The following is a 27,881-nucleotide window of genomic DNA, read 5'->3' as shown; positions in this document are numbered from 1 at the left end:
GAGACGGGATTAAGTTTGAAACCAACATAAGTCATGGCACTCTAAACCCCAAAGTAGAAACTTGCTGGTATAAAGACTCCCACCTATTAAAAGAATTTTAATTAGCAGATTTGTTTGTGGGTGGGGATAAAAGCCGGCAACACATCCTAGTGAAAAAAAGGACAGAACGTAAGCAAAGAGAGACACCTACTTGACTGCATGGTTCTAGCTGATATTTCAGCTGTGGAAGCACCCAGGCCTTGAGGAGATCGTGCAGCCAGACGGAAGTAGTATAAGCTGTTTGGTCTCAGCCCTTGCAGTCGATAAGACGTCCCTGGCTCAATGGTAATCCGTTGCTGTAGAGAAGGAACAAGAAACCTTGGTCACCTTCATTAACATTCATGTACTTCCCAGAACATCAAATTTCTGTCATCAGGGTTATAATGTCATCAAAACATCACAAACAGAATCAACAGTGAATATTAGGACTCTACTAGGGGAATTATATCATGCAAATATCAGAATTTTAAAAGGCAAATTTCTACAACCACTAAAACAACTGGAATAAGGGAAGCCAGGCATCCCCTAATTATAAGACAGTCTTTTTAATCTATCTAATAAGAAGGACTAAGAGGCCACCACCTAAGAATGTGTTTCTACTGCTCAGGCTTGTGTATTCTACTGTGACACTCCCGCAAAAGAAACTGACACCCAACTCTGACAAAGGCCTGGGTCCAATGTGAACAATTCCAATTGCAGAGAAGTCTAGCTCATCTCCCATTATCCTCTCCATTCTAAATAGGGGCAAAAAAAGTATGGCAGGAGTAACAACAGAAACCAGTATATGGGAGTCCCCTGGTGGCTCAGTGGGTTAAAGATCCAACATTGTCATCGCTGTGGCTTCTGTGGCATGGGTTTGATTTCTGACTTGGGAACTTCTGCACACCATGGGTGTGACAAAAAAAAAAAAAAAAAAAAAAAAAAAGAAACTGTTATACAGTTACATTTCATATGAGGTTACTATAAAAGTAACCTGAGGTTACTATAAAAGCAACGTGAGGTTACTATAAAAGCAATGTGAAATTGCCAAAGTTTGAGGGGATGAAAATCAGATACTATTTATCAAAGGAAGGTATATAATGTATATGAAACCATATCATTACTCTAGGTTGATTTCAAATTAATTTAAAAACTTCCTGTCTTTGTGAATATAGAACCTAGAGGTAGAAAAAAGGAATCACAAACTTTCCTATAACTTTTAACATAATAAAGTCCTTCTGAAAAGTTTTTTAATTGAATGTTATAACTTATTTTCATACTTGAAATCTGCTTTTGTATTTTAGCCAAAATTTAGCAAAAATATAGCAAAAACAATCTCAGATTAAACATGAGCCTGTAGTAAACCTTAAAATGCAAGCTAATATGTAATCTAGTAATGGCATCAATAATCTTATAAGGCTTTTTGTCCAATAGTGCTTGCTGTTCACACAAACATAATTCAGTCAAGGGGAATTCATATATAAAACTAGAAAAAAAATCCCTAGGGTGTTCTGGATTGCAAATACAAAAGTTTTCAGAAACCTTGGATTTATCAAATAACAAGGAAAAAAGGGGTATTTCCTAAAGAATTGTAAGGCAGAGCAGATATGCCAACAGTCAAATATCCATAGCATCTTCAAGGACTGCCACTCTTTTAACTGATTTTATTTTATTTGGTTTTTGTTGGGTAATCGTAATGTTTTAAAATCACTTAATGTTGATTTATGCCTTACTAAAAACACCAACAGTTTAAGATGGATACTTTAAGTTATATCAGAACTTCAACTCTATAACTTTTTGAGTGATTGATATCAGCTTTGTTAGCTAAATCTAAAGCATTGCTTTTAGAACCTGGTCTTTGGAAATTGGGCTCAATTCAAACAGATGTAATAAAATAGAAATTTACAGTAATATTAATTTATCATAGAATTCAAAATGATGTGCTTAAAGTTAACTGGTAATAGCTTATTTAGTATATGTGTTTCAAAAGATATTCTTTGTTAGAAATTAGGGGCTGTTTCACTTTGTGGCGATTTTAAGATAAATAATGCTAAGAAATACAATAAAGTGGCTCGGTGGATTAAGTTTTGACATATATTTTTATCAACTTATTTGTCTTATTGTTCCCAGATTTCATAATAACAAAAGAAACATATTCATTACTATCATATAATCCCATTCTGAAAATATTAGATGTTATTTTAATACTGATTTCTACATTCAAAATACAACCAAGAGGCAGTGTATCCCAATGGCTGGGGACACAGATTCCGGAAACTGTCTAAATTCAAATTCTAGCTCTACCAATTGGTAGTAGGAGACTTGGAGAAAATCACTCGACTTTTTTTGTGTGTCTCCAAATTGTTAATATGTGAATCAGAATAATAACAGAGGCTAAATCAAAGCACTATTGAAGAAATTGAGTTAATATATGTGAAACCATTTATAGGGCCCATGAATGTATATGTTAGTTATTTTTAAGTAATATAACCATTTCTAGCCTTCTACAATCTGTTATTTTCTTTGCCTAAAATACTTGAACTTTATATATAGTCATATTCATATCAAGCAAATATTTGCTATAGAGTGTCTTTATCTGAAACCAGTTTGGAAAAATTCATCTACCCAAAGCCTTAGAGTTCACTTAGTCATGTGCTGACAGTGACTTAAGAATATTAATGCAGGGAGTTCCCTTCATGGCACAGTGGTTAATGAATCCGACTAGGAACCATGAGGTTGCGGGTTCGATCCCTGGCCTTGCTCCGTGGGTTAAGGATCCGGCATTGCTCTGAGCTGTGGTGTAGGTCACAGACGCAGCTCGGATCTGGTGTTGCCGTGGCTCTGGCATAGGCTGGTGGCTACAGCTCCGATTAGATCCCTAGCCTGGGAACCTCCGTATGCTGTGGGAGCAGTCCTAGAAAAGGCAAAAAGACAAAAAAAAAAAAAAAAAAATTAATGCAGAATATAAAGGAAGGTAATTCCCAAGTCTCAAGGAACACATACTTCCATAACCTGATATTTCTATAAGTGATTGGAAACCTGAATTTAAAAAAGTTACAAAAAAGACAATAGCTGTTTTTTGTTTCTTCTGTCTTACCTACATTAAGTCTCCAAATACTTGTGTCAAGTTTCTCTTCTGATTAATAAATACTGAAAAAAATTTCTTTGGAGTTCCTGTTGTGGCTCAGTTGGAAATGAATCTGACTAGCATCCATGAGGATGCAGGTTCAATCTCTGGCCCCGCTCAGTAGTTAAGGATCTGGCATTGTTGTGAGCTGTGGTGTAAGTCGCAGTTGTGGCTCAGGCCTGATGTTGCTGTGGCTATGGTATAGGCTGGTGGCTACAGCTCCAATTGGACCCCCAGCCTGGGAACCTCCATATGCCTCAGGCACGGCCCTAAAAAAAAAAAAAAAAAAATTCTTTATAGCCGCCTCCATGGCATATGGAAGGAAGTTCCTGGGCCAGAGATTGAACTAGAGCTGCAGCTGGACCTACACTGCAGCTGTGGCAATGTCAGATCCTTTAACTCACTACACATCAGGTGAGGGATCAAACCTGCACCTCTGCAGCCACCCAAGCTGTTGCAGATTCTTAACCCACTGCGCCTCATTAGGAACTCCTGAACTCCACCAAGTTCTCTATAGATTTCTGATCTTTTAAGAGAATTTGGGCAAATCCACGAAATTCGAATATTGCCTCGATGTAGTGAATGTTTACATGACTACACAGTCCTACCTCCTCTCCATGTTCCCCGTCCTTGTAGACCAGTTCATAGTTGGCAATGGTGTCTGAACGTGGAGGCGTCCAAGAAAGCAAAATACTTGTTTCAGATTCAGGTTCTGCCTTGAAGTTCAGTGGCTGCCCTGGTACTGAAAAACAGGGAAGCAGGGGATTGAGTTCACCATCACCAGAAATATTCAGAAGTTCTTTCATTAGTGCATTGATTTAAATATTTCACTATGTGACCAGATGCATTAGTTTAATGGAGAGTTGGATCCCTTACTACACTGTCCAAGTTAACCTGTGTATATAAAAAGCCCCTTTTCCCTCCTTTAAGGGATAAGAACAATGTTATGAATACTGCCCCATCCGTGAGAGGTTTAATATGTATACAAGATGTGGAATTAGCAAATATAGAATCTGCTATTCAGTCTCTGAATTCAACTTAAAGAATAATGTTTACTTTAAAGAATAAATGGGATGATTTCTATAAAGCACTCAGAATAAATATTGCTTAAATCATATCAAGTTTTAAATACATACAAGCTACTGCTACTTTACAACTCAGTGGGAACTTGTTCTCTAGCACCATATTCTACTTTCAAAATTATTTTCAATTAGGTCTTTAAAATTCCACCTTCAATCCATTAACAAAACCTACAGGCAACAAGAAATATTAGCATTTTTTCTTACCAACCCACATTTTTAAAAATATGTAAAAAAAAAAAAAAATCTGAAGAGAATTTAAAACGGCTAACACTGACTTCCTAATCTCGAAATGACTTTATGTGAGTTAATACATTAGACCCAATATAAACTTAATACAGTCTATAGTGAGAGGAGGATAAATTACTGCACAGGTTAAATATTGTATGGAATACACAAATTATCATGAATATAGGGATTTAACAAAGGTCATCTATAATTCTCGTATTAGTCATGTAATCCATGCAAAAGACAATGTGGAATAGGTATAAATCAGATGTAATCAAGAATGCAACATTTATCCAGTTTAAAACACCTCCTATAAACGGTGAATTAGAATAAATTTTACTGTTAATTACCACCTAATCCCATCAGGTTTTCCATCCAATACATAAAAGGCTAATGCACTTTGGCCCATCACGAACACAGCCACCCTTACTGACATTGTTCCAAGACAATGTTGGACCTGACTGGTTGGTGCCCCTGCCTTGGGGTATCCACTAAATATTTGATCATATGCCTGATATTGTGGCATCTTCAAAGTGCCATAGCTGAACATATGTCCATATTCCCTCAAGTTCACAAGAGAATTCCATGTTTATTTAATAAAAAATAAGAAAAACACTTCACATCACAGGGGAAAAGAACATCTAAAGTATTTTTGGCAAATGAGCATAAATATTCAAAAACATATAAAAATATAATTTGTAGCTGATTATGACATCAATTTCTTAAATAATAAAGTATCATTTTCATAAGAAAGAAAGTCTTTGGGAATATAAAATGTATTACTTTCTTTTCTTTTTGTAATCATCTTTGTAATATGACTAAAAAACTGCCTTTTGCTTAAAAAGAGATTAAAGTCTGAAGGGATCTACAATGGTTTCTGGGATCCCTAATTATTTCAGTCTTCTATCTGGTATGTTAACTTGTGAGTTGTGTGTGTGTGTGTGTGTATGTGTGTGTGCGCACGCGTGCATGCAAGTGCACACGCATATTTGGACTGTTGCTTAAGGCCACCAATAATCAGTGCTTCATATTTCTAATTGCATTCATCTTCTTTTCTCCCCTTTTATAGCACAGGCCTTGAGATACTCATTCACTTGATGCCTCCAGGAATCTACTTCCTGTACAGGGTAGCTTTTTTTTTTTTTTAAGTACCTGCCCAGCCCAATGGATGACCTAACACAATCATTCAGACTGAGAGGCAGGAAGTAGAGACAAAAGAAGATAAAAGATCAAGAATAAAAGAAAGTAGAACAGAGGGAAGTAAGAAAAACAAACAGGCAAATAGTAAAACAGAAAATACACTATTCTAAAAGGAAAATACCATTAGCCCTCACAGGAGCAACTATGGAAGCCAAGAACGATCAGACAGATGGGAAATCATGACTGGATTCTAACATTTGGATGATGAAAGATTTTCTCAGCTGGAAAAATACACACACCTATACATATGTATACAGTCACTTCTTTCTCTCTAGTTTTATCCCTTTTTTCTTTTCCTAATGTCCACAAGTAGGGGAAAGGAGAAAGCTTTGTGATATCTTCTGACTTAAACAAAACCAAATAATGTACTGTCAAGAATTCAAAACATAGACAGTGCTGAAGGCTGCTCTCAGGATAAGAATAGCTTGTTATTACATTATTAATAATTCTCTGCTAATGCTAATAATAAATGGAGTGACAGTGGTTGAAAAATGATGGGAATCTAATTAACTTTTTCTTATTTAAATTGTTTACCTTTCTTTTTTTAATTTGTCTCAAACAAATTACTGGTATGTCTGCATGTTTCATCCTTGTTTAGTCACACAAATGTCCCTTAATCTTCTAATTCTGTTTGGTTCTGCTCAGAGCCCTCTCCTAAATAATGCAATAAGTACATCAAAGTCTCAGCAGTACATTAAAGTACTGCTCATTTGATTTTTGGACACAGCAAAGTAGGGGCCACACAACTGGGTGATGAATCTCATCAAATAACACAACGAGGTTCCTCCTCTACAGCTTTTACCATCTTCTTTCGAAGTTATCTCAAGGGTAATTGGCTATATTTTACACTTGTAGTAGAAACTTCAATTCCTAGAGGTGCCAGGCACATCACTTAGATGAGGGCAGGGGCCCTATAGGGCCTATGGGTTAATGGGGGAGTACGGGGCCGCCAGGAGGAGATGGTGATGCTCAGAGCCAGGAGATGCCACCCTGTGGAACACGCCTCCAGTCCTGCCTGAGCTTCTGATTTTTCCACAGAACCTGATCATAAATCTTCTAGGTACAATCTTTCCATTTTTTACAACTGAAATTAACTGAGTTAATTGAAATTAATTGAAAAGCACTGGGGTAAAATGTGTCTACAAACAAAATTCAGCACAGGGACCAGGGCTTTAAAAAATCTTTTTATTATATCAGGCTCTATGCTCAGATGGGTCTTAAGGGTGATGCTACTCAGACTCCTTGCGAAGTGTGGGTTCACTTAAAGAAAGTGCTTCCTTCGGATCTTTTAGTTATCGTGGAAACAACCACAAGGAAGCTGAGGCTTCAAAGGAAAAGAAAAAGGCTATGAAATGAATATACTTACTCATATGTACCAAACATATTAGTCCTGATGATTATAAGATATGTTTACAAGAAAACACTTCAGTAGACTCTAAACTGTCATATTTATTTTCCTCTGTGCCGTTTAGAGACACAGGGAATGCTCCATCATCTGTCAGATTTTTATATCAAATATTGTGGCTACAAATGTTCTATTAACATTTAAGTTTGATTTCTCCACACCCCTTCTCCCTCCCCACTTCTCTTCCTCTCTCTTTCTCTCTATAGATAGAGATAACTACATAGATATATGTACGTACATATATTTAATGTTCTCACAGCCTTTACACCTCAAAGTTACTGACATTGTTTTATCTTCACCTGCTTATTATTTGTCTATGTACATTTTATTTTTATTTTATTTAAGAGCTTTTCTGTGTGGTAGCATTTCACTCAATTAGCCAGAGATAAAATTTATGGTTAAATCTGAGATTCTGCAACTTTCATGGGAAAATAAAAAGAAACTTAAGTGTGATCATTCTGCATTAAAAAGGGAAGATGTGATAAAGCTGACCATAAAATGCTAGACTTTAGTTGCAGAAAGAGGAAATGAAGGTAGAAATACACATTGTGCTTTGCTTTAAAATTACATTAAGAAATAAAATTTCTCCTTGTACTTGGTAAAGTGGTGTTATATTTTTCTTCTCGATTACATATTTAATGTCCAAATGGCAACACAAACATAAACTATCAATTCGCTAAAATAAGATTACAATCCCACTGATGAATGTAAAGTGTTTGAGTAGTAGTACTATTATACTTCATATAAATATCTGAAGGTAACTCAAAGAGAATGGAGAATGAATAAGAAACAAAGGGAAAATCTGCATATCATCTGAACTTTTGATAACACTAGAAGAGATCAATGTTTGAGTAAAATTTAGGCCATATCTCTAAGGAAAAAAAGGTTAGCACATATTAAATGGCTAAAAAACAATTTCACCCCACTGTGTTATAAATTTGAAATATTAACAAAAAAAAACTAGAAAACACATTATTGCTAAAGTATCCAGTGCTTTAATAAGGTACACACTTGAAAATGTGAGTATCTAGCATATTGACAAATAATAAAAACAATAAAAACAGCAGATAGAATTATAGTGGTAGTAAAATGAAACAAAACAAAATTCAAACAAGGAGTCTGATTTGTAAGTGCCAGAGATATATCATTGACAAAATAAGTACTTAATACACAGACAGGCACCTATACAAATCTCTCAACTGTCATTAAAGAGCAATGAGAAAAATTTAAATTTTATTACAGATATATTTACATCCAGAGCTCTTTTACTCATTGCTAAAACTATTTAGAGAAAGCATTTACATGGGCCTCATAATTTTGGCTCATAATTGGAAATCAGTCTTTTCTAGTTTGCTGATATAGGCCTGTTGACATACACAAATAAAATGATTTATAAAATTCTGAAAACCTAAAGCACATTGTTTGTAAGATGTCATAGTTTTATACTGTAACAATTTCCCTCCTTCAAAATGTTTAAAGTTGATAATACTCATTAACATTTATTTAGTAAAGAAATACTAGTAAATAAATCTTTTCCTTCCAAAGATTTATTCTATTTAGATATAGACATAAAAGTCAGTACTTTCCCAAAGACTCTATCAAATGCATAAAAGAATTAGAGGTCAGATATGTTTTCAAAGAAAGTTCAGAAAAAAACACATTAGGATTTAAGAGCTTTAGAATGTCTTCAATTAGCATAAACATCAAGAAACATTTATTTTGGCACAATGGGTTTAAGATATTACTTTACTATATTTCTTTATCAGGGTTTTATTTGTACTTCTTTTGTAAAATATACTTATCTTACATTATTATAATTATGTACACAAAAAAACTATGTAAGACATCCTTTTTGAATGTGCTTTTGCAGCAAAGATGTTTTGCTAAGACAAAATACATATTTTCCTTATCAACAGCTGTATGTTCCACCTATTTTCAAGGTGACTTAGTTTAAGTGACTATAATGCCAGAAGTTAAAATTGTAGAAAACTTGGAACATTAACCCATTTTTTCTAGAAAATAATAATTTTAAACCAAAATCTTTTCATATTTAAAGCCTTTTAATTATTACACAATATTTTTACCTGTAATAATAGTTAAAGTTAAGGGGATATATTGCTGACTATAAAATAGACCATCTTTTGATTTCCTATATTACCAGAAATATACAAATTTACATCAGTCCTCCATTTATATCAATATGTATGACAATAATCTCAGATAAGATCAAAAGTAATAATGCCTCTCAAACCCACTTTGAATATACTGTTTCTGCAGAATCCAATTTTTTTTTTTTTATTTTATTTTCCCACTGTACAGCAAGGGGGTCAGGTTATCCTTAGATGTATACATTACAATTACAGTTTTTTCTCCCACCCTTTCTTCTGTTGCAACATGAGTATCTAGACATATTTTAAACAAAAATGGGAACATTACCGTCAAGGAATTAAAGATAATAAAATGGATGTATACCTTTCAGATAAAATAAATGAAAATGTTTGTATCTCCATGTATATGAAATTAAAATATATTTGAGAAGTTCATACATATTTATTTATCAGTCAATTTTTGTAGGTTTGGAAAAGATAAAACTGTAGTGAGAATAATCATAAACTTAACTTTTTTATAAATCTCATGAAAAGAATATTTAGTAATGGTTTTATGTTTTCACCTCCTAAGAATTAGCTAGTCAGGAGCAGCTCAGCAATAATTATATCGGAAATAACATCATTGTATTTGGCAGATGTCCACTAACATCAAATGGCCTTTGTTAATTAAGCCCAGAGAACAGATCAAATCAGTGTGCCATTCTGGAAGGTTTTCTTAGCCTATTGATCTTGGCAGGCACGAGTCATTATGTCATTACATATCTTCTCGATCAATGCGTATTAAAATTACAACTTTTATGGAAAGTTCTTGGAAATATCCTAACGTAAAAAAAAGTTAAACTCAGATTGAGAACAGCTATTCTACTGCATCAGTGATCTATTTATCTAGATTTAAGTCCAGAGTTCCTGGATCACATTAACTCAATTGCCCCGTCACAATATTACCTTCACTGAGTTACGATTTATGTTACATTATGTCCCCTGGTAATATAGAAAATCGAAGTATGGTCTATTTAAATATCAGTTCTATATCTTTCAATAATCTGTGACCAAAACCATTGTTGCCTGTCATTTGGTGTTCTGAATATAACGACTCTTGTGATGCTTAAGAATTCTTATATTTTGGTTGAATTTAGTTTCAGGAACTATTTGGTGTCTTAGGTAGTTAAATCCTTCTGTGATAAGAATAGAAAATTACAAAACCATAGAGATTTCTATGTTTAAACATGTAGTTAAAAAATTAAGATCTAAATTTAGTGATTAAGTGTAATAACATTTGATTCCTTCTACTTCTTTGAGATAAACTTATTTTTTCCTATCTGAATGGTTTAACATACTTTTGTACTGGAATAATCTAATAGCCACTCAAGTATTTCAGAAGTAAGTCATACATAGTTTTTAAATAGAGAGATGAATAATGATACCCTGTATTCCCTGCCTGATTTTTTAATCTTTAAGAGTGTTTATTATTTTTGTATGGTTTTTATTTTTTCCATTATAGTTGGTTTAAAGTGTTCTGTCAATTTCTACTGCCCTACCTCTGTTTGTTTGTTGAGCACCTAGTAGGTACGAAACCTAAAAGGCACCAAAAAAATTACTACATTACCAAATTATTAATTTAAAAGATAAGGGTGCTTAAAAGCATCTAGGCAGTCCACTTAATAACCTATGACTCAAAGGATGTTCCTGAATCTGTTTCCTATCATCAATCCTCAATTTACTCATTGGCAAATGAGACAATTCCGCATCTACCTGATTGGGTGGTAAGAATTAACATACTTAAAGTTCACAGCAGAGTTTCCAGCATATATTAGTTGTTATGATTATATTTTAGTTAAGTTATAAAATATTGCTTTTCATCATCTAATGGATAGCCTTATTATAGGTTGAAGTGTGTCCCACAAAAATGTGTATGTTGATTTCTTAACACAAAGAACCTCAGCATGTGACCTTATTTGGAAATAAGGTTGCTGCAGATGTAATCAGATAAGATGCTATCATTAGATTGGGCTTTAGAACATTATGACTGGTATCCTATACAAAAGGGAAATTTGGACAAAGGGACGTGCTCTCAGGGAAAACGCCACGTTACATGATGGCAGAGATCAAGGTGATGCTTCTACAAGCCAAGGAACTGCAAAGATTACCAGCAAACCACCAAAAGCTAGAGGGAGGCCCAGGACCTCCCTCACAGCTCTCAGAAGGAGGCAATCTTGCTGACACTTTGTTCTTGAAATTCTAGTCACTAGCACTGAGATACGATACGTTCCTAATACTTGAGCCATCCAGTACGTGGTAATGGTAGCCCTGGAAAAAAAAAAATTATCACCCATAAACTTTATAAGCTGGTTATTATTTCATTTATTTATTTATTTTTTTAGGGCCATGCCCCAAGGCATATGGAGGTTCTCAAGCTAGGGGTGGAATCAGAGCTGCAGCTGCCGGGCTATGCCACAGCAACAGCAACATGCTGGATCCAAGCCGCGTCTGCGACCTACACCACAGCTCAGAGCAATGCCGGATCCTTAACCCACTGAGCAAGGACAGGGATCAAACCCTCAACCTCATGGTTCCTAGTTGGATTTGTTTCCTCTGTGCCACAATGGAAACTCTATAAGGTAGTTATTATTTTAGATGAGAAAAGTGAAATTCAGAGACATGAACTAACTTGTCCAAGGTTATAGAGAGGAAAATGGTAGTTTGGGACTCAAACCCTGGTTATGTTACTCTAAGATCAGGGATTTTTAAAAAATCACAGTTGAAAAAAATCCAAAAAATTTAAAAATGGAATATAGGTATATACACCCCTCCTATATACTTTCTCATATATTTTAATGGTTATGGAACTGCTAAGATAGTATAATAAAAAATAATCTCTAATAGTTGCCTATTTTCAGTTAAGTGGAAGAATAAAATTCATAGATTTCTATATTTTCCAATGAGAAACTTATGGAAAAATTAATCTATAATATTTTTATGCATATTGCTATATCAAATAAATACAAAAAGAACTGAAAAAGGCCCATAGGGAAAGTATATAGATGATTTTTTGTATAATTGTGGTGAAACACTTTTATAGTTATCTTTTGATATAGAGAACATGGTAAGTCCATAAAAAAGCCAATAAGAACTGAAGAACAGTATGAAAATAAAATAAAGCCAGGCAAGCTGTAAATAATGTTCTAAGATTTCTACTAGCCAAGCCAAATAGGTAAACATTCTCAGTCACAGGATTCATAGAGCCTATGCCATAAAAACAAGTCGGTGGTTAAATATAAGTTAATCTAATTCTGACACCAGAGAAAATTAACTCATTTGCAAAATTACCTATGAGTTATGCCTGAAGATTATAGGCAAGATCTCTAATAATATGGTTCTTACATAGATTCTCAAAACAAACCAATGGCATGCTATCAAAACACCCACAGATTAATGCCAGTTTACGAGTCACCAAAATGAAAAGGAGTCAAATGAATAACACTCAAATGCTTAAGAATAAATTTTAGAAGAAAGCAGCTGCAGAATATTCTCATCCCAAGATGAAATTGATCACTTTAAATCAAAGAAGTATGATATCCTCTTATGAAAATGAAACTACTGGAAGGGCCAAGTTTTTCTTCATAAAATAGTTTGGGGTCTGTTCTTATACCCAGCAAAATGGGTGAACAAGGCCTCAAAGTTTGATCTTACATCTTGGTAACTGTCTTTCTTCACTCCTGAAGCCACACAAAAACAAACAAACAAACAACAACAAAAAATACATAAATAAACCATTAAGAGAATATTTATTTTTAAGCAAGCTGCTCCTTGGCAAGTATAAGTCATTTAAATACCCAAGGCCCCCCGACAAATGGTTTTATTTTTAACTTTATCTTAGACCACCCACTTCTTCACAAATTAAATAAATTTGTGGGCTACTCTATCAAAGTGGTTGGTATAAAGAAACACAGTTTGTCACAGTTCGTCTCAAAACATCACATGGTGGTACATGTACCCATCTCATTCAGAAGGTCTTCAAGTCATTTGGGTACAAATTAAAAAGTAAAGATGATACAGATAGGGTTAGGAAAGTTAGAGGTACCAACTATTAGATATAAAATAAGCCACAAGGATACACTATATAGCATGGGGAATATAGCCAATATTTTATAATAACTAGCAGTGGAGGATAACCATATTGGGAATCACCATATTGTACACCTGCAACTTATAAAATATTCATAACTATACTTCAATTAAAAAAAAAGGGATGTTAACTGCATCCCCATACTTCAAAGGACTGTATGATTTTATCTTTCAGTGCCCATGCCTGTTCCTTTCCACATGAATTGTCTTAATTCCTCACTTAAAAAATTCTCGGTCTCAAAAATTAAAACTCATACTATATTTGTTCTTGCTTTGTGCCCTTGCCACGTCTTAGCACCAACAACCCCCTGCTTCTAGAACCAGACTTACCTCCTGTCTGAGTGATGACCTGTATATCACTTGAAAGAGGACCATCTCCAATTGAGGTAAAAGCCAGGACCTTGACAGAGTATGTTTTCTGGGGCACTAAGTTGCCAATAGTAGTGATTTGGCTGTCAGCTACATTGTGTTTCATCCAGTTGTTGACATGCTGGGTGGGGTCCATTGTGTAATAAACTCTGTATCCTTGAATCTGTCCATTTGGCTCTTCAGGCTCCTTCCATTGCACCAAAATGGTGGTTGAACTCAACATTCGTGCCTGGACATCCCGTGGGGCACTGGAAGGTGCTTGTTCTGAGGTCTGTGTGAGCACGGGCTCACTGGGAGGCCCCCGGCCAATGTTGTTGACAGCAACAACCCTGAATTCATAATCGGAGTAGGGACTTAGTCCAGCAACACTGTAGCGTGTAGTTGCCACCCCATCAATTTCTTTGTAAGGTTCCTCAGAATTTTTAGGCTTATGCTGAATGATGTAGTAAGAGACAGGTTCAGGGTTTCCAGAGTCCCATGTCAGTGTGATGCTTGTAGCTGTGCTCTCTGTCACCACAGGAGTTCCTGGAGGTTTGGGTAAGGCTTGCAGGGAGAAAGAAAGACAGTGACTACCATTCATCTTTAAGATGTTACAAGAACCCATAAACTCTACTACTGAAACGACAAAATTATGTATCTAGTGAAAATTTAATTAGATGAAAACATAGCAAAGGATAACTTTCTAAGTGGTCAGGAAGTACAGTTAAAAAATATGTACGTGACAAATTCCAGTTTACTAGAACTATATTAGAGCATTGTATTTGGCGGCTCATATCCATATTCTTCACTTATTAATTATGAACAGGAAAACTTGTATTATTAAAATTATTTTGTAAAGTTGGGTAATGTAGTTTATAAGTTTGCAGTGAAGGTTAATGAGCTAATCCAATAATGCTCTTAGAGTATATCTGACATCCTCAAAAAACCGGTATTCTAATTATTCCAATTATTATAACCAGAAGCTTGGCCAATTAGGCCCTTGCTTCAAAAAATGATATAACTAAATGCCAGTAAATGCTGAAAAGACAACATTTGAAATATAATGATATGGTATTAAATTGCTATAAAAGAAGAATATCCACATTGTTTCCCAGAGGTAAGACATAGGCAACATTATTATAATTTTTTAATAATCTAACTAAGCAGTTTAAGTTCAAATTACTTAATTTGAAATAAGTAATTTCAAATTCATGTGTTTTTTTTTACCTAATATTAAAGGGACTAAATTAAAGGGTATTCACAAATCACTTTTTAAAATATCTTGTCATAGCAGATATTCTACGGCCTGCATCAGTAACATCAGATTATAGCTACAGGATAAACATTTGCAATTAAATCCAATCTTTTAGAGACCTCGCTCAGTCCTTTTAGCAGAAGAACCCAACTCCTAATGCTCCTAATTAAGAATACACACCATCTACACTGGTGGCCTCATTTTCAAGTGCCTCATCTGGACAATGAGTCTGAATGGAATTGGGAAAGAAATGAAGATTTCAGGAGCTGACTTTTTAGAGAAAACTCAGGTCATACTCACAAAATCAGCTCTTTAATACCTCTCTTTCCTTATTAACTTACAGGAAAAAAATACAACACTCTCTACAATGGCAACTTTTCAAAAGGAACAAACTTGTACTTACTTCCTGCTGTACCTGCAATATCTAGAACACTGCCTAGCACTGAGTAGGTTTATAATACCCATTGTGAAATGGCTCACAATAAACAACTCATAGTTACTTTCTTTACTCTTTTCAAGGTGTTTTTTGTTTTGACTTGCTTTTTGCCTTCAAGATTCACCCTTACACTTTATTTCTGAGATGGAGGTAGTAGGGAAGCAGCAAGGGTCAGAAAAAAAGAAAAGAAACTGAACAAGACATTAGTTTGAAGTGATTCCTGCTTTTGAATTCCAGAAGGTCTTTGGTAAACCTTCAAATATTTAATGCTGAAATGGTTAGTATGAAAAATGCAATTCAATATTTGCATATTACTCTAAGAACCATGGAACGATAATATTTCGCTAAGGGATTTTACTGAAAATAATAATAAAAAGACAATTATTTGAATATTCTGGCCAGACATTTTTCAAGGAAGGGGATTATCTGAATTTTCCCTGGATATATTTCTGAATTTTTAAGGCAAGTAAACATACTGCTAATTGAAGGCGTATTTACTGATATTTAACAGATACTCCTGGTTTTGCTAAGCCACATTTATTATACAGTATAGATTTGGTGTGTGTAATGTATGGAGAATGGTATGCTTAACACAGTACGCCATTACCATTTTAAATGGCTAAATGTTGACAGTAGCATGTACCTTTTTCTTATGTCACCATGCTGGTTTTATCTTGTAGGCATTAGATATGCATGCTTAGATGAAGTTACAACAGTGATTATAATAGGTATGTTGCATTTTTTTAGGATCATATTTCTTAGGGAAGATAATTTATGTTCTTCTCGCTACAGTTCCAGGCATTTGCAGGAATCTAACATCACCTCAGACTGATCCATTTTCTGAAAGATTTCTAAAATTCTATAAACACTGCATAAACCAATTGGTACACTCATGCACTCATTTTTTCCCCACTGATTCAAAAGTAACGATGGAATATAACACTGTGATTATAGTCAATACGTTTATTTCCAAAAAAGAATCTTTGTTGAGCACTTCACCTCCACAAGGTGAGAGATGAAGATAGAACAGAACATAATCATACTTGTACTTTGAATTTTAATGGCAGGGTTATCAAAAATTGAAAGCATCTAGTATTAGACCACATTGGTTTCAACTCTTTCTACTTTTTCCTTTGTCTTCTGGGATTTTGAGCATTTATTAATACTTATGTGGATTTTTATGTCATGTGCCTCTTCTCAAGGTTCTGAATTAAAATAAAACCTGTACCCATCACTCCTACCATAATGGCTGACCATGTTAAGCATTCCTCATCCCGCCCTGTGAGTGCCTGAGCCCAGACTGAGGTTAAATCTTTTGATAATTACCACTACTTAGGTAATCAATGCTTTTAAGGGAGAATCTGCTTACCTGGATATGTATATCTAATATTATAACCAAGATGTGATTAGATGATGACATCCGAAACACTGAACAATGAATCGATTCATTTTAGAATTCCCAGGATAGACTGTGTAGAGGCATTAGTCAGACCCTCCAAGCATGACACCCTGAGCATACCTTTGACAGTGATCTGTGCTATTGCTTCTATGACACCTAGTGTCGACATAGCAACACAGGTGTAATTTGCTGACTGTCTTACATCATTCAGCTCTAGGACATTTCTTCCTATTGGCATATCATCTTCAGGTGTCAGATCTTCTGCCCCCAACATCCACTTCACATAAGGCATTGGTGACCCCACAGCCACACAGGTGATATTAACACTTCCACCTGGCATGATTTCATGATTAGTGGGTGGGATAGAGAATCTTGGTGGGACACGGCGAACTGGAATAAAACACAAGGGAAGATGATAAAATATACAAGGCCAGAAAAAGCGGAATCATTCAACACATGACATGCACTGTACAGACACAATTAAACAATTGAAACATAGTGTGGATTGTCTGAAAACAAAACATGAAAAACTGTGGATAATACAGACCATACAAGTATGGTGTGTGTATACACAGAAAAATTGATTGAGTTTAGTCACTGATATCTTAGACACATTCATACAAAAGTTGATTCAGACCTACAAGGGCCCCACAAAAAACTATCTACAAACTAACAACACACAAACATCATGCATAAGACACAAAAACATATACATGCATGCATGTAACAAGGATTGTATGCATGCATGTATATGCAGGAAAGGGGGTTGGAAGGTCACAGGCAGGTTTGTTGAATATCAAAACCAACTTCAGCGCTGTGCTCTTCCAGGTGATGTGAATGTATGCATGGGACCACATTGTCACATCCCAGTCCTGGAAAACATCATCTAGAGTACACTGAAAGTGCAATTTATTTGCTTTCAGCCTCAGAGTAGATGCAGCCTCAAGACCTTACACTAACACTGGGATTAACACGGAAATATATATACATATCAATTGACAGTCTCAGAAGAAGAAACAAAAGCCAATGCCAGTAGAGATACTGCATTGGGTCATGCAAGGCATGCACAAGGTCTCAAGGCCATGCTCAGGACACTGGGATAATGGCTGGAATCCAAGACAGCAATGACAGCAGAGGAAATAACAGGGATGGAACTAAATACAAAGGGAAGAGGGTTAAGGCCAGTGATCGAGATAGGGACTTAGGGGAGAATAGGGTTGAAAGTAGGAGGATATTAGCTGAGGCTAGGTCATCTAAGATAAGAATTGAAAATTCAGGAAGGGCTCTGGGTGGTTCACATTCAGGATTCCATTCAGTTCACATCTAAGGTAAAACAACATAGATAACAACAACAAATATCTAGTAAGAGGCTTTTTATGCCTACATTCAAACTGAGGGACACTGGATCTAAACCATAGAGTGGGACATGACATTAAGAGAATAGGTCATATTAAAGCAACACAACACAGAAAAAAATTACCAAGCGATTACAGTTCAGTGTTCCTGCTTCAGATAATCTGCATGTTTATGTGTGTTTAAAGGATATGTGTCTTGGACATGGTACAAGGAGCAGGTAAGTGATAAACAGGTTTCATCTTGGGCTTTTATTGACAAAACTTTATACTACGAGCATTTTAGATCAAGAAGAAATAATTAAGAACATACCTAAAATACGGATAATGAAGTGATTACTCAAATTATAAGTTAATAAACAAACCTCAAAACCCCAAGATAATACATAAATAATTCTGTCTGTCAACTTTTTGGCTCTACTTAAGGATGAGAGAAACCTCCATTGATTTGAGAGGGCTTGCTGCGATGGCCTCACGGGTGAATGACAGGCAGAGGAGAAGAGAGAGCTAAGCATGCCCCCTGCAGCCAATTCACAGGTTACACAAAGCAGACAGGAGCCAGTGTAGACTCTGAGGTGTCAAAGAACATATCAAGAAAAATGGAGGAGAGTTTAGTCTTCATGCTTGGGATTAGGGGAACAACTACAAAGTCATCCTCTGGGCAGCAGGCATCTGTGTAAGACAGAAATTAAAAGTGGGGCAGGGGACGCGAGGGAGTGGAACAGGAAGGAAAGCAGGAACACTGACCAAGTTCACAGGACCTGAGAGCGTTATGTGTTACCCGTTCCCATGCACCCAGGTTCATTCTCTCCCATCATGCACCACAGTTAGGTACCACCAGCAAGCACCGGAAGCCATGGCCAAGGGCATTCTCTGCTAGAACATACCATTAACCAAAAGAAGACCACAATGCAGCTACATTCATTTCATTTGTATTCTTTGTTATTGGTTTAATTAATAGTTTTGTAAGGTGGGTAAAAAGTAAAAAACACACCAACCTTCTCGCAGCTCTGAGGGATGTAGGGGGTTTGATGCAGAACACAATGAAATGAGGAAAAGGAGAAAAACAAGGGAAACACAGAGAGAGTAAAAAGGCCATATCAAGGCTTTCAACTGCTACTTGAACATCTTTATTTGCTCTAGTTAATCCTTCCTACCTCAGCTGAAAACAGTTAGCAATATCTCAGGGACTAACACAGTATTAGAAACAATAGCTAGCATCATTTTGAAATTTTTCCATTGAAGAAGATACACATGCCTCATGCAGCACAGGAGGTCACCATTGTGAGAAAAAGGATCCAGGGGCTTTCAAAGAATTTGGAGAAGAAATGATTTTCTTCATATTCTCCCACCCCAGACTCCAGAGAAAGATAGGAGAGAAAAAACATCCCCACAGCAACAAAATTATCTCAAACAAAAATTTCAAAATCAAGCTAGATATTTTCCTAAGGGAACCCATCTTATTGTAACTTAAAGCCCTCACTGTCTTTTATCTATTCCCACCCCAACCCACGCCTTTTGTGGTTATTCACAGACATGGAAACCAGGAATAAAAGCATTTTCATTAGACCAAAAAAAAAAACACAGGTACTGGCTTTGGGAACTCTGGGGGAGAAGAAATACTTCTTTTTAGTTAAAATGAAAGGCAGAGCCATTCATAAGCTCAAAATTTAATCATTTATATTACTTTATAGGAAAATAGGGATATATCCTCATCCATTCTTGTTCCAAGGACAACTAATATCATGTTTTAAAATACAATGACCATTCCCTGGCAATCAAAAGATTAAACTTTTCCGAAAGGGAATAGATAAAACAAGTATGCGTGTATATATACGCACAGACATATGCACATAGTTAATTCTATACATTTATAAGTAACTAGGTATAAAAACAAGGAAGAAGATACAGTTGTGCTATTTGCACATAGCATGTTTTTCTTTCTTCTTAAGTTAGTACTTTATCCTTCAGGCCCTGCAGCAGAGCTCTTGAAGACATAAACACCATTTTGCTTGGAGGTGCACAGAGAACTGATTAGTAGCACACCAAGCAATTATTTCAGGGTTTGATAAGGAAACAGAAGAGTGAGCAACAGAAAAAAAGAAGAAGAAAACCTCAAACAAATGCAAAGCACAGTTCAACCAATGCAGTAAAAGTTGAAATCAAGATGTAACAATGCCAATATACTTACAAACTTCAAGCTTCAGGATAAATTGTACTCTAAAGTTGCCAATACTTTTCCTAACCACATATTTAAAGCATGTAATTCTCCATCCACTTAAAATGCTTCAACTACTGTCCCTGTTAGCGAATCAGCTCATGAAAATCCTGACATAGTCACAAAGAGCCTGTGAGTATCTCAACTCCCCCTGAGCCTGAATGAAGACGCAATGCCGGGTTACGTCATTCCTACCTCTGACATATAAATTGGCAGGGGCAGAATAGCGAGTGCCCGCGCTGTTGGTGGCAACACACTCATATTTTCCTTGGTCAGATTCTTCACTCTGTTCGATCTGAAGGGCTCCTGTATGGATATAAAATATATTGCCAAAGAGATGGTCAGAGAAGGCTTCCTCAGTTCAGAAAGCTAAACCTCTTAACAATATGAAAAACCCTGCAAAGGAAGATCCGCTCAACGCCGATTCAATCTCTTGCTAAGGTGCACAGACAGAAAATGATGCGATGAGAAAAACATATAGAGATTATTTCCTTTTTTAAAAAAAAATTTTACATCATCAATTCTAGCATACAAAAGCAATATCTCTTTTCCCAAGCAAGAATTCTAGTTATATTTAACACGCTTATTTCCTAGACTAATAAAATGAAGATGGGTGAGACTGCTTCAAGGAAGTATGGCTTTTAAATAAAACAAAAGATTAATTTTTTGTTTTGTTTCATTTTGGTATCAAAAGTGGCGCAAAAGAGAGATACGCTCAAAAAAACCAGGCCGGGTTTTCAAGAAAGTCTTCTGCTGAAGAAAGCCAAAAATACGCAGCAAGCACAAAAAAGGCTGCACAAAGCAAAAAATTAAAATTAGTCATTATATATCATGAAAATATCACTTAAAGAAACAAAACTCCCTTAAGACATGCAGATTTTTAAGAAAAGAAAGACAAGTTTGCCACAACTTACAATCATTTATTACATTTGCTGAAAAACAAAGAGTAGTTGAATTAGAAGGTTTTAAAAAAGTTAAAAAGCACGGCCTATGCCAGCCAGGAGAGCCGACCAACCACTGCTTGAGGACCTCGAGGCAGATCCCCTAAGACACCCATCAAAATCCACCAGTGGGATTAGCAGTGTGGTGTCACAAAACCCCAAGAAAAATACAAAACAAGAATTATAAAAGAAATGCACACTGAGTCAAAGTCTGAAAAACCAGCAATACCACATACCACCAAGAATACTCAGCACCGTTTGTTTCCATAGCCTGAAGGACAGAAGATCGAAAAATCCAGAGGCGAGTAATCCAAGAAAAAAAGAAGTAGGGGGGGAAAAAAGCATTGCTGTCAGGTTGTAGGTGAGTGGGATCAGGTGGAAAGGGGAGTCATTCTTTGACTTTTAAGATAGTAAGAGAAAAAAGAATTGAAGAGCAAAAGCAAAAACCTTCTGAAAGATAAAGACAAAAAGCAGATGTCTTCCAGGCTGTCTTCTGCATGTCTGCCACTGTTCTCCAGACCATCTTGGCTTTGGTCCAGAACAAGAACAGCTAAGGAAGAAAAAAAATGATCTTTTTTTTTTCTCCAGTTGGACAAAAAAAAAAAAAAAAAAAGAAAAAAGAAAAAAGAAAAAGGAAAAAGAAGAAAAAAAAAGAAAAAAGGAAAAAGGAAGAAGAAGAAAAGGAAAAAAAGAGGGACAGATGGTACGCTGTGACTGGTCTGTGGTCTAAAGACCTGGATATGCTTTCTTTGAAGCATATCACAACTTAAATAATCATTTTCATAAAGAAAGAAATGAACAAAACAAAGAGAAAAAGGAAAAGAAAAGAAAAATTCACAATGTGAGAGTCACCAATCAAACAAAACAATACAAAGGAAAAGTAAAAAGTTGATGGACATTATTGAAATGATTTTGAAAACAGGACAAAGATGAGAGTGATGAAAGGACAGAAAGAATGAGTAAGATCATTCTGTGAACGTTAGTTCAGCACTCTTACCTCTTATTGGTGTACCACCTGGGTGGATAATATGAATGCAAATAAGATTAGAAAGAAGAAGCATTAGTACGAGAAGAAGGAGGCTAGGGCTGGGGAGAAGAATTAAATTAGATTTACAGAATTAAATAAGGTCTTAAAAGAAACTTGAATTACTATACTGGTAAAACAGGAATATATTAGATAATATTATTAGATCATAAAAGCAAGTTGCATTATACCACAGAGGGTAAAGACCACAATAGGCAGCATTGCCTTTCTCAGAGAAGCAACTGAGTTCTTAGATGTGGGATCATCTAGGGTTAGAATTATATCGTATATGCCTCATATTCTTAAAAAAAAAGAGAACTAAACAATATTTTTAAAGATATAGTTGAAGAAAATACTGGCTAATCTATTTAAGTATATATATAGATATGCATATATATATATACTGTTATAGGAGATACTAAAAACTAACTAGAAACAAACAATGTTCATTGGATATATCTTATGCTACTTACTATGCTACATTTGTGTGATATAACTTGTGTGCTATTTTATTTTTCTATACAGTGTTCTTACGGTAACAGTTTGTGGATGTGTGCATGTGCGCGCCACTAAGGAAATCTGGTGTCTACACTGACAGTTAGTAAAATGCATGCCATGCATTTTATTAATAATAATAATAATAATAATAATAATAATAATCTGAATATGGAAATTAGTGGGGGTGAAGTGCGCTTCAGAACTAAGCACTTACCAATAGATTCTGGAGATTTAAATACGGAGAGAAGAAAGACAGCATAAAAATATTATTATATTCCTTATAATTTGGTACAAATTTTTCAGAGTTAAAGCTTTATATACTAAATCATCTATGTTACATGTGAATAATTAATTCTTTATTTACAATAACAGAATGCTAATCTACACAATTCTGCTGACAACAAGCAAAAGAGGCAGTTAACAAGACGCTTTAACATCACAGGACAGGTCAAAAGCTGAGAATTCTGGGAAGACAGGCAGTTAAACAACTTAGAATTCTTTATCAATATTACTACCAATGCCAAAGTAAACAGCTTATTAGTATATGTCCCTGTGAAGTTACCTAGGGACAGGCTCTCAAAACTTACAATTATCTCTATTTTTAATCTAAAGAGAGCAAAGGAATAAACCTGGGATGGGGATGGGAGAGGAAAAAAGGGCATGGGAGAGAGAGGGAGAGAGAGAGGGAGAGAGAGAGAAAGAGAGAGAAAAAGGAGCGAAGGCTGGAGTCTACACCAAAAGCAGACTTCTGTAGATCCAGTCACTGGAGGGTTTAAAAATCTTTAGTGTGGGCGCACACTACCATGGCTAATGTGTCGAAAATACTGGTAATCATATTGTAATGATATTAATAAGATCCCCTCCTTTCATGGGTATTTTGTAAAGGACTTTATAAAAAAAATACATCTGGTTACTCGTGAGACGACATTTCTGTGTTTTATGTTTCAGTGAAAAGAAAGCAGATGTGCCCAAACTTACTAAACTTTGGTACTCTGATGAATTCAAATGTAGAAAAGACAGAGAAAACACACTTTAATAAAACTGAATCATTTTAGTGTTTAATATGAACATTTTGGTTTTTAATGGATATAACCATTGGAACTCCTTGCAATTTCTGAATGAGGTCCAATGTTGAAATAAATTTTGTTTCCAAAGAAAACAGAGAAATAAGAAAGAAAGAGGAGAAAATGGATCCATTAAATACTGCAGAAGAGCAGTAAATTAAAATATCATCAAAAATACAGTCACAGCAGTGAGCAATGTGGATTAAACAGAAGCTGCAAAACACAAAGAGAAGGAAAAAGACTCTGAAACGGGCTATGACATCACAAACGTGGACAACACATCAAATAACAGAGAAAGAGAAGAGGGAGAAAAAGCAATACCTAAAAATTAAAAAAATAAATAAAATAAAAAATAAAAATAAAGAAAGAGAAAACTAAACTAAACTAAAATAAAATAAAAATTCTCTAGGAGTTCGTAGAAACAGTAACAAGACCCTACCTGATCGTAACTGTTTAATACGGCCATTGTTGTTGCTTGTGTCAACAGGGAGGAAATCTTTGAACCAAGTGATTTCTGGATCCGGATTCCCACTGGCTGCACAAAGCATGGTGGCAGTGCGTGTACGCTCCACCACCTTCAACTGTGGGCCCATGTCAATGGTAGGGAAGCCCCTGGGAATTTGATCCTCTGCAAGACAAAAGGTGATACAAATATGTTATCAAGTCAGATACCTAAGGTTCAAGAGAGAGTCAATGAACATTAATCTTTCCCATTATCCTAGCAAATGTTGAGAAGATAACATATACCAGGTGGCATTGGACTGTCAGGCTAGGGTACGGCTGCAGTATTGTTCATGGGCAGCACTGTGCACAGTCTAAGTAAGAGGCCCACAGCCTAACAAAGAGTTCAGACATGTTTGATGATAACCACAACCTAGGGATGCATCAAGTTCTCCAGGAGCACAGGACAAGTCATGACACAGGATGTATCTGAGGAGGTCAAGGAGCACTAAGAGGAAGTGGTGAAACGGGCACTGAGGAAAGAGTAGCGTTGACCTGAAAGAAAGGGACATCAGAAGTATAAGTACTGAGGAGGAAACTCCTCAAGGAGGGGAAATCATTGGCCCAGCAGAGCGGTTTTACAGTAAGTACATGCAGAACTAGCCGGGGAGCCAGACTACGCTATCTGCACTGGAATCTGTTCTGTTTTTCCTTTCATTTTCAGATAAAATTGTATTCTTTTCACACAAGCAAAGGTTTATCTGAATGAATTCCTTTATAAAGAGTTTCAAACAGTCAAAAAAAATTATCTAAAACTTTTCCTTATGGAAGAAGAAAAGGACAAAAGTAACTCAAAAAATGCAACACAGAAGTATATACTCCTTAAGGTAAGAGAAAACTTTCCTCCATTCCAAAGGCCTGTACCACTGTCAGTCACTCAAAACTTGAAACCCCTAAATTTTGAATCTTCAACTCTTCCAAAGTTCACTTCTTCCTACCCCACATCAAAATTGTCCCAGCTCTTAGATCTTTACAAATTCAAGTTCCCTTAAGCATGACCCACATTGATAACCTGCATTGCCAGATCTTCCAGTCAGCATTAGAAAAGAACATTCTATTCAAGCACTGAAGGAATCTTAGCTATATAGATAGTAATGATCTAAATTAGAACTTAGCTATTTGTTTGAAGACTATCATAAAACATGTTGATTTCCAATGAGGCCTGGTATTAATATAATCAACACTTCCTCCTGACCGCTGATGAATTTTCCTCAGCCGTCAATTCCAAAATGACTCACTCAAGACACAACCAGTGAGGAAATCAGAAGGCATCAGATGTGGTACCTAGCTTCTCTCTGGATACCTCCTACAATTTCTGATATGATCCTGTGAGTCTTCCTAAAGAGGCACAATTTCCAAGGAAAAGGACTCTACAGCATTCTCAGTCCAGTCTACGTGTTTTTCACTGTCTCCATAGTCACAGGGAAAACTCAGATCTCCTAAATCCAGCTAGCTTTTTAAATCAGGACCCATTTTCTCCCTCTTGGGAAACTTTTCTTCTGCCACCACTGAAATCCTCACTTTTCCCCAGACAAATCACATCTGCTGAGCACACTGTCTGTCTTTCTACAAAGCCACACAACCCAAATCACAGTATGAGAACATAGTTATGCTTTCCCTCCTCAGATCAACTGCAGGAGTAGGTCAGTCCATTGCCTTGTATATTTAAAATTCTCATCAGTTTATCTCTCAATGACACAAATTCTTCTGGAACTCACTTGCATCCAAACCCCTTGACATCAACCTAGTCTGAGCTGACAGATGTTGAGAGAACTGCAGTTTCTCCCAAGCCTACATATGAGTATACTGCAGTGATTGAAAAGTTTTCTACTACACATAGTAGAAAACTGCTTATGGTGGAGTGTTCATTAGGGGAATAATTAAGAAGCAGAGAGAGAGATTTGTGTGTGTGTATTACAGTAGTGGGTTTATTTTTTTGATTCCACATATGAGAGAGATTTTTTTAATGTGAATAGTAAATGAATGTCAAAATACTACCAAAGAATAAAGCTCCCATGCAATGAAAGGTACCCTGAACATTAAGCCCAGGTCCTTGGAAGAGAAAATTGAGGGGCTAATGGGGAAATGTAGGCTGTCTCTCCCACAGTGAGGTTTATCGAAGTCCAAAAGAAGTTGCTGAGGCAAGTTGAATTTGACACATGGATTCACTAGAGAATATTTTCCTGTCCCACCAGCTAATTGAGGCCAGAGACTGAAAAAAAAGTTAACATCCATGAGCTACATTTCACTTCAGCTGAAAGACAGCACTCTTCTGAGCAAGCAGTGATGGATTCTGTTTATTCGAATGTTTACACACTGTCAGCCAAACCTAGGTCTACAATGGAAAAGTGTCAGAGATAGCGGTTAAGAATGGAATTTCAAGATGAACTCTCAAGGCTCCAAGGAAACGTTAAAAATTACAAATCAGATAAAGAGTATTTTGCATATTAGGTTAAGTTAATTTTAATAATTGATTCCACTTGAATTTCATCAGGGTATTTTTTTTAATGTCTTTAAAGGTTTTATATCTAAAGCTTAGTTTCAGGGAAAATTAAAAAAAGAAAAAGTAGAAAGCTCAGTAGACACTGTTCCATACACATTATATTAGAAGACATCTCTTTTGGCAGCTAATGACACAAAATGCTTCAAAGGACAAAAATACTCCACCTCAAGTTCCCTAAAGTCAACTACCCTGCTTCACTCACCTAGAGTTGTTTCTAAAAATGTTATTAGATTTTTTTTGTTAATTTCCATATTGAAAGTAACTAACTTCAGCTAATAAAAAAAAATTGCCTTGGGATTCCTGAGCTATTTCTGTCTTTTTCAAGTTACTGAGTTACCCCTACCTCCTCTGTGGCGTCTGACTACTAGTTACAGCAGCACGAATTCTTACTAGTTACATTAGCATGCATCGTCACTGCTCTACTAGTCATTACTTTTCTTCTACAAGTTCATCTCTCTGAAGAACACATGCCAATATTCTATGCCCATTGGTGACAAGTGTCAAAGACTTAAGATTGTTGAGCCACTTACTGAGGGCTCTTACCAAAGAAATTTAGAATTAATAACCATTTATAAGAAATGAAGTCCTCACCTTGGGGAGAGCTGACAACATTGACTTGTGCCCTATGGAAAACAGTCTAATACATTTGCATGACCTTTCTTTTCCTTCTTGGCTCATAAAGAACACTGTAGAGTCCCATTTCCATATACACAAGTGCACAACAAAGATAATCTTTCTTGCATACTAATTGGATAGAGAATGTAAAGAGAGTTCCTTTCTTATTTTTAATAAGGGTAATTAAATTCTATCCATCCCCCCTTCACACAGAACCTCTTTGAATGCACTTTCTTCATTAAATTTTCATGAGAAACATCACAATGTAACAGATTCAAATAGCCAGAGCTGTTATACGTTGACAGTTGTGGCTTGTTTCCAATTTGACTGTCAGGTATTTGGCAATAAAACTGAGTATTCAACATAAATGAACTACAGAAATAATGAAATTTCTAATTGGCATGCTTATCTCAGTGGGCGTAGTTTAGAAGATGTTA

General features: G+C 35.8%; 1 protein-coding gene across 14 annotated transcripts in view; it reads right to left on the bottom strand.

Annotated features, from left to right (window-relative positions):
* PTPRD (protein tyrosine phosphatase, receptor type D) overlaps positions 1–27,881 on the bottom strand; it is a 2,180,605-nt gene that overhangs the window by 197,006 nt on the left and 1,955,718 nt on the right. For 7 of the 14 annotated variants that reach the window (XM_021074373.1, XM_021074310.1, XM_021074296.1 and 4 more), the window contains 9 exons: positions 24,265–24,453; positions 22,976–22,984; positions 22,237–22,254; positions 20,494–20,604; positions 19,079–19,090; positions 16,849–17,118; positions 13,621–14,202; positions 3,754–3,887; positions 191–335 (listed from right to left, as the gene is read on the bottom strand). In XM_021074373.1, the coding sequence (XP_020930032.1) occupies positions 191–335; positions 3,754–3,887; positions 13,621–14,202; positions 16,849–17,118; positions 19,079–19,090; positions 20,494–20,604; positions 22,237–22,254; positions 22,976–22,984; positions 24,265–24,453 (1,470 nt within the window). The remainder of the gene's footprint in view (positions 1–190; positions 336–3,753; positions 3,888–13,620; positions 14,203–16,848; positions 17,119–19,078; positions 19,091–20,493; positions 20,605–22,236; positions 22,255–22,975; positions 22,985–24,264; positions 24,454–27,881) is intronic. The other 7 variants (XM_021074345.1, XM_021074346.1, XM_021074337.1 and 4 more) reach the window with 4 other exon arrangements.

The sequence above is a fragment of the Sus scrofa genome, chromosome 1 (assembly GCF_000003025.6).
Source record: "Sus scrofa isolate TJ Tabasco breed Duroc chromosome 1, Sscrofa11.1, whole genome shotgun sequence".
Classification (NCBI taxonomy): domain Eukaryota; kingdom Metazoa; phylum Chordata; class Mammalia; order Artiodactyla; family Suidae; genus Sus; species Sus scrofa.
Note: the sequence above shows the minus strand (reverse complement) of the source record. Positions and strands in the feature narration are given on the sequence as shown.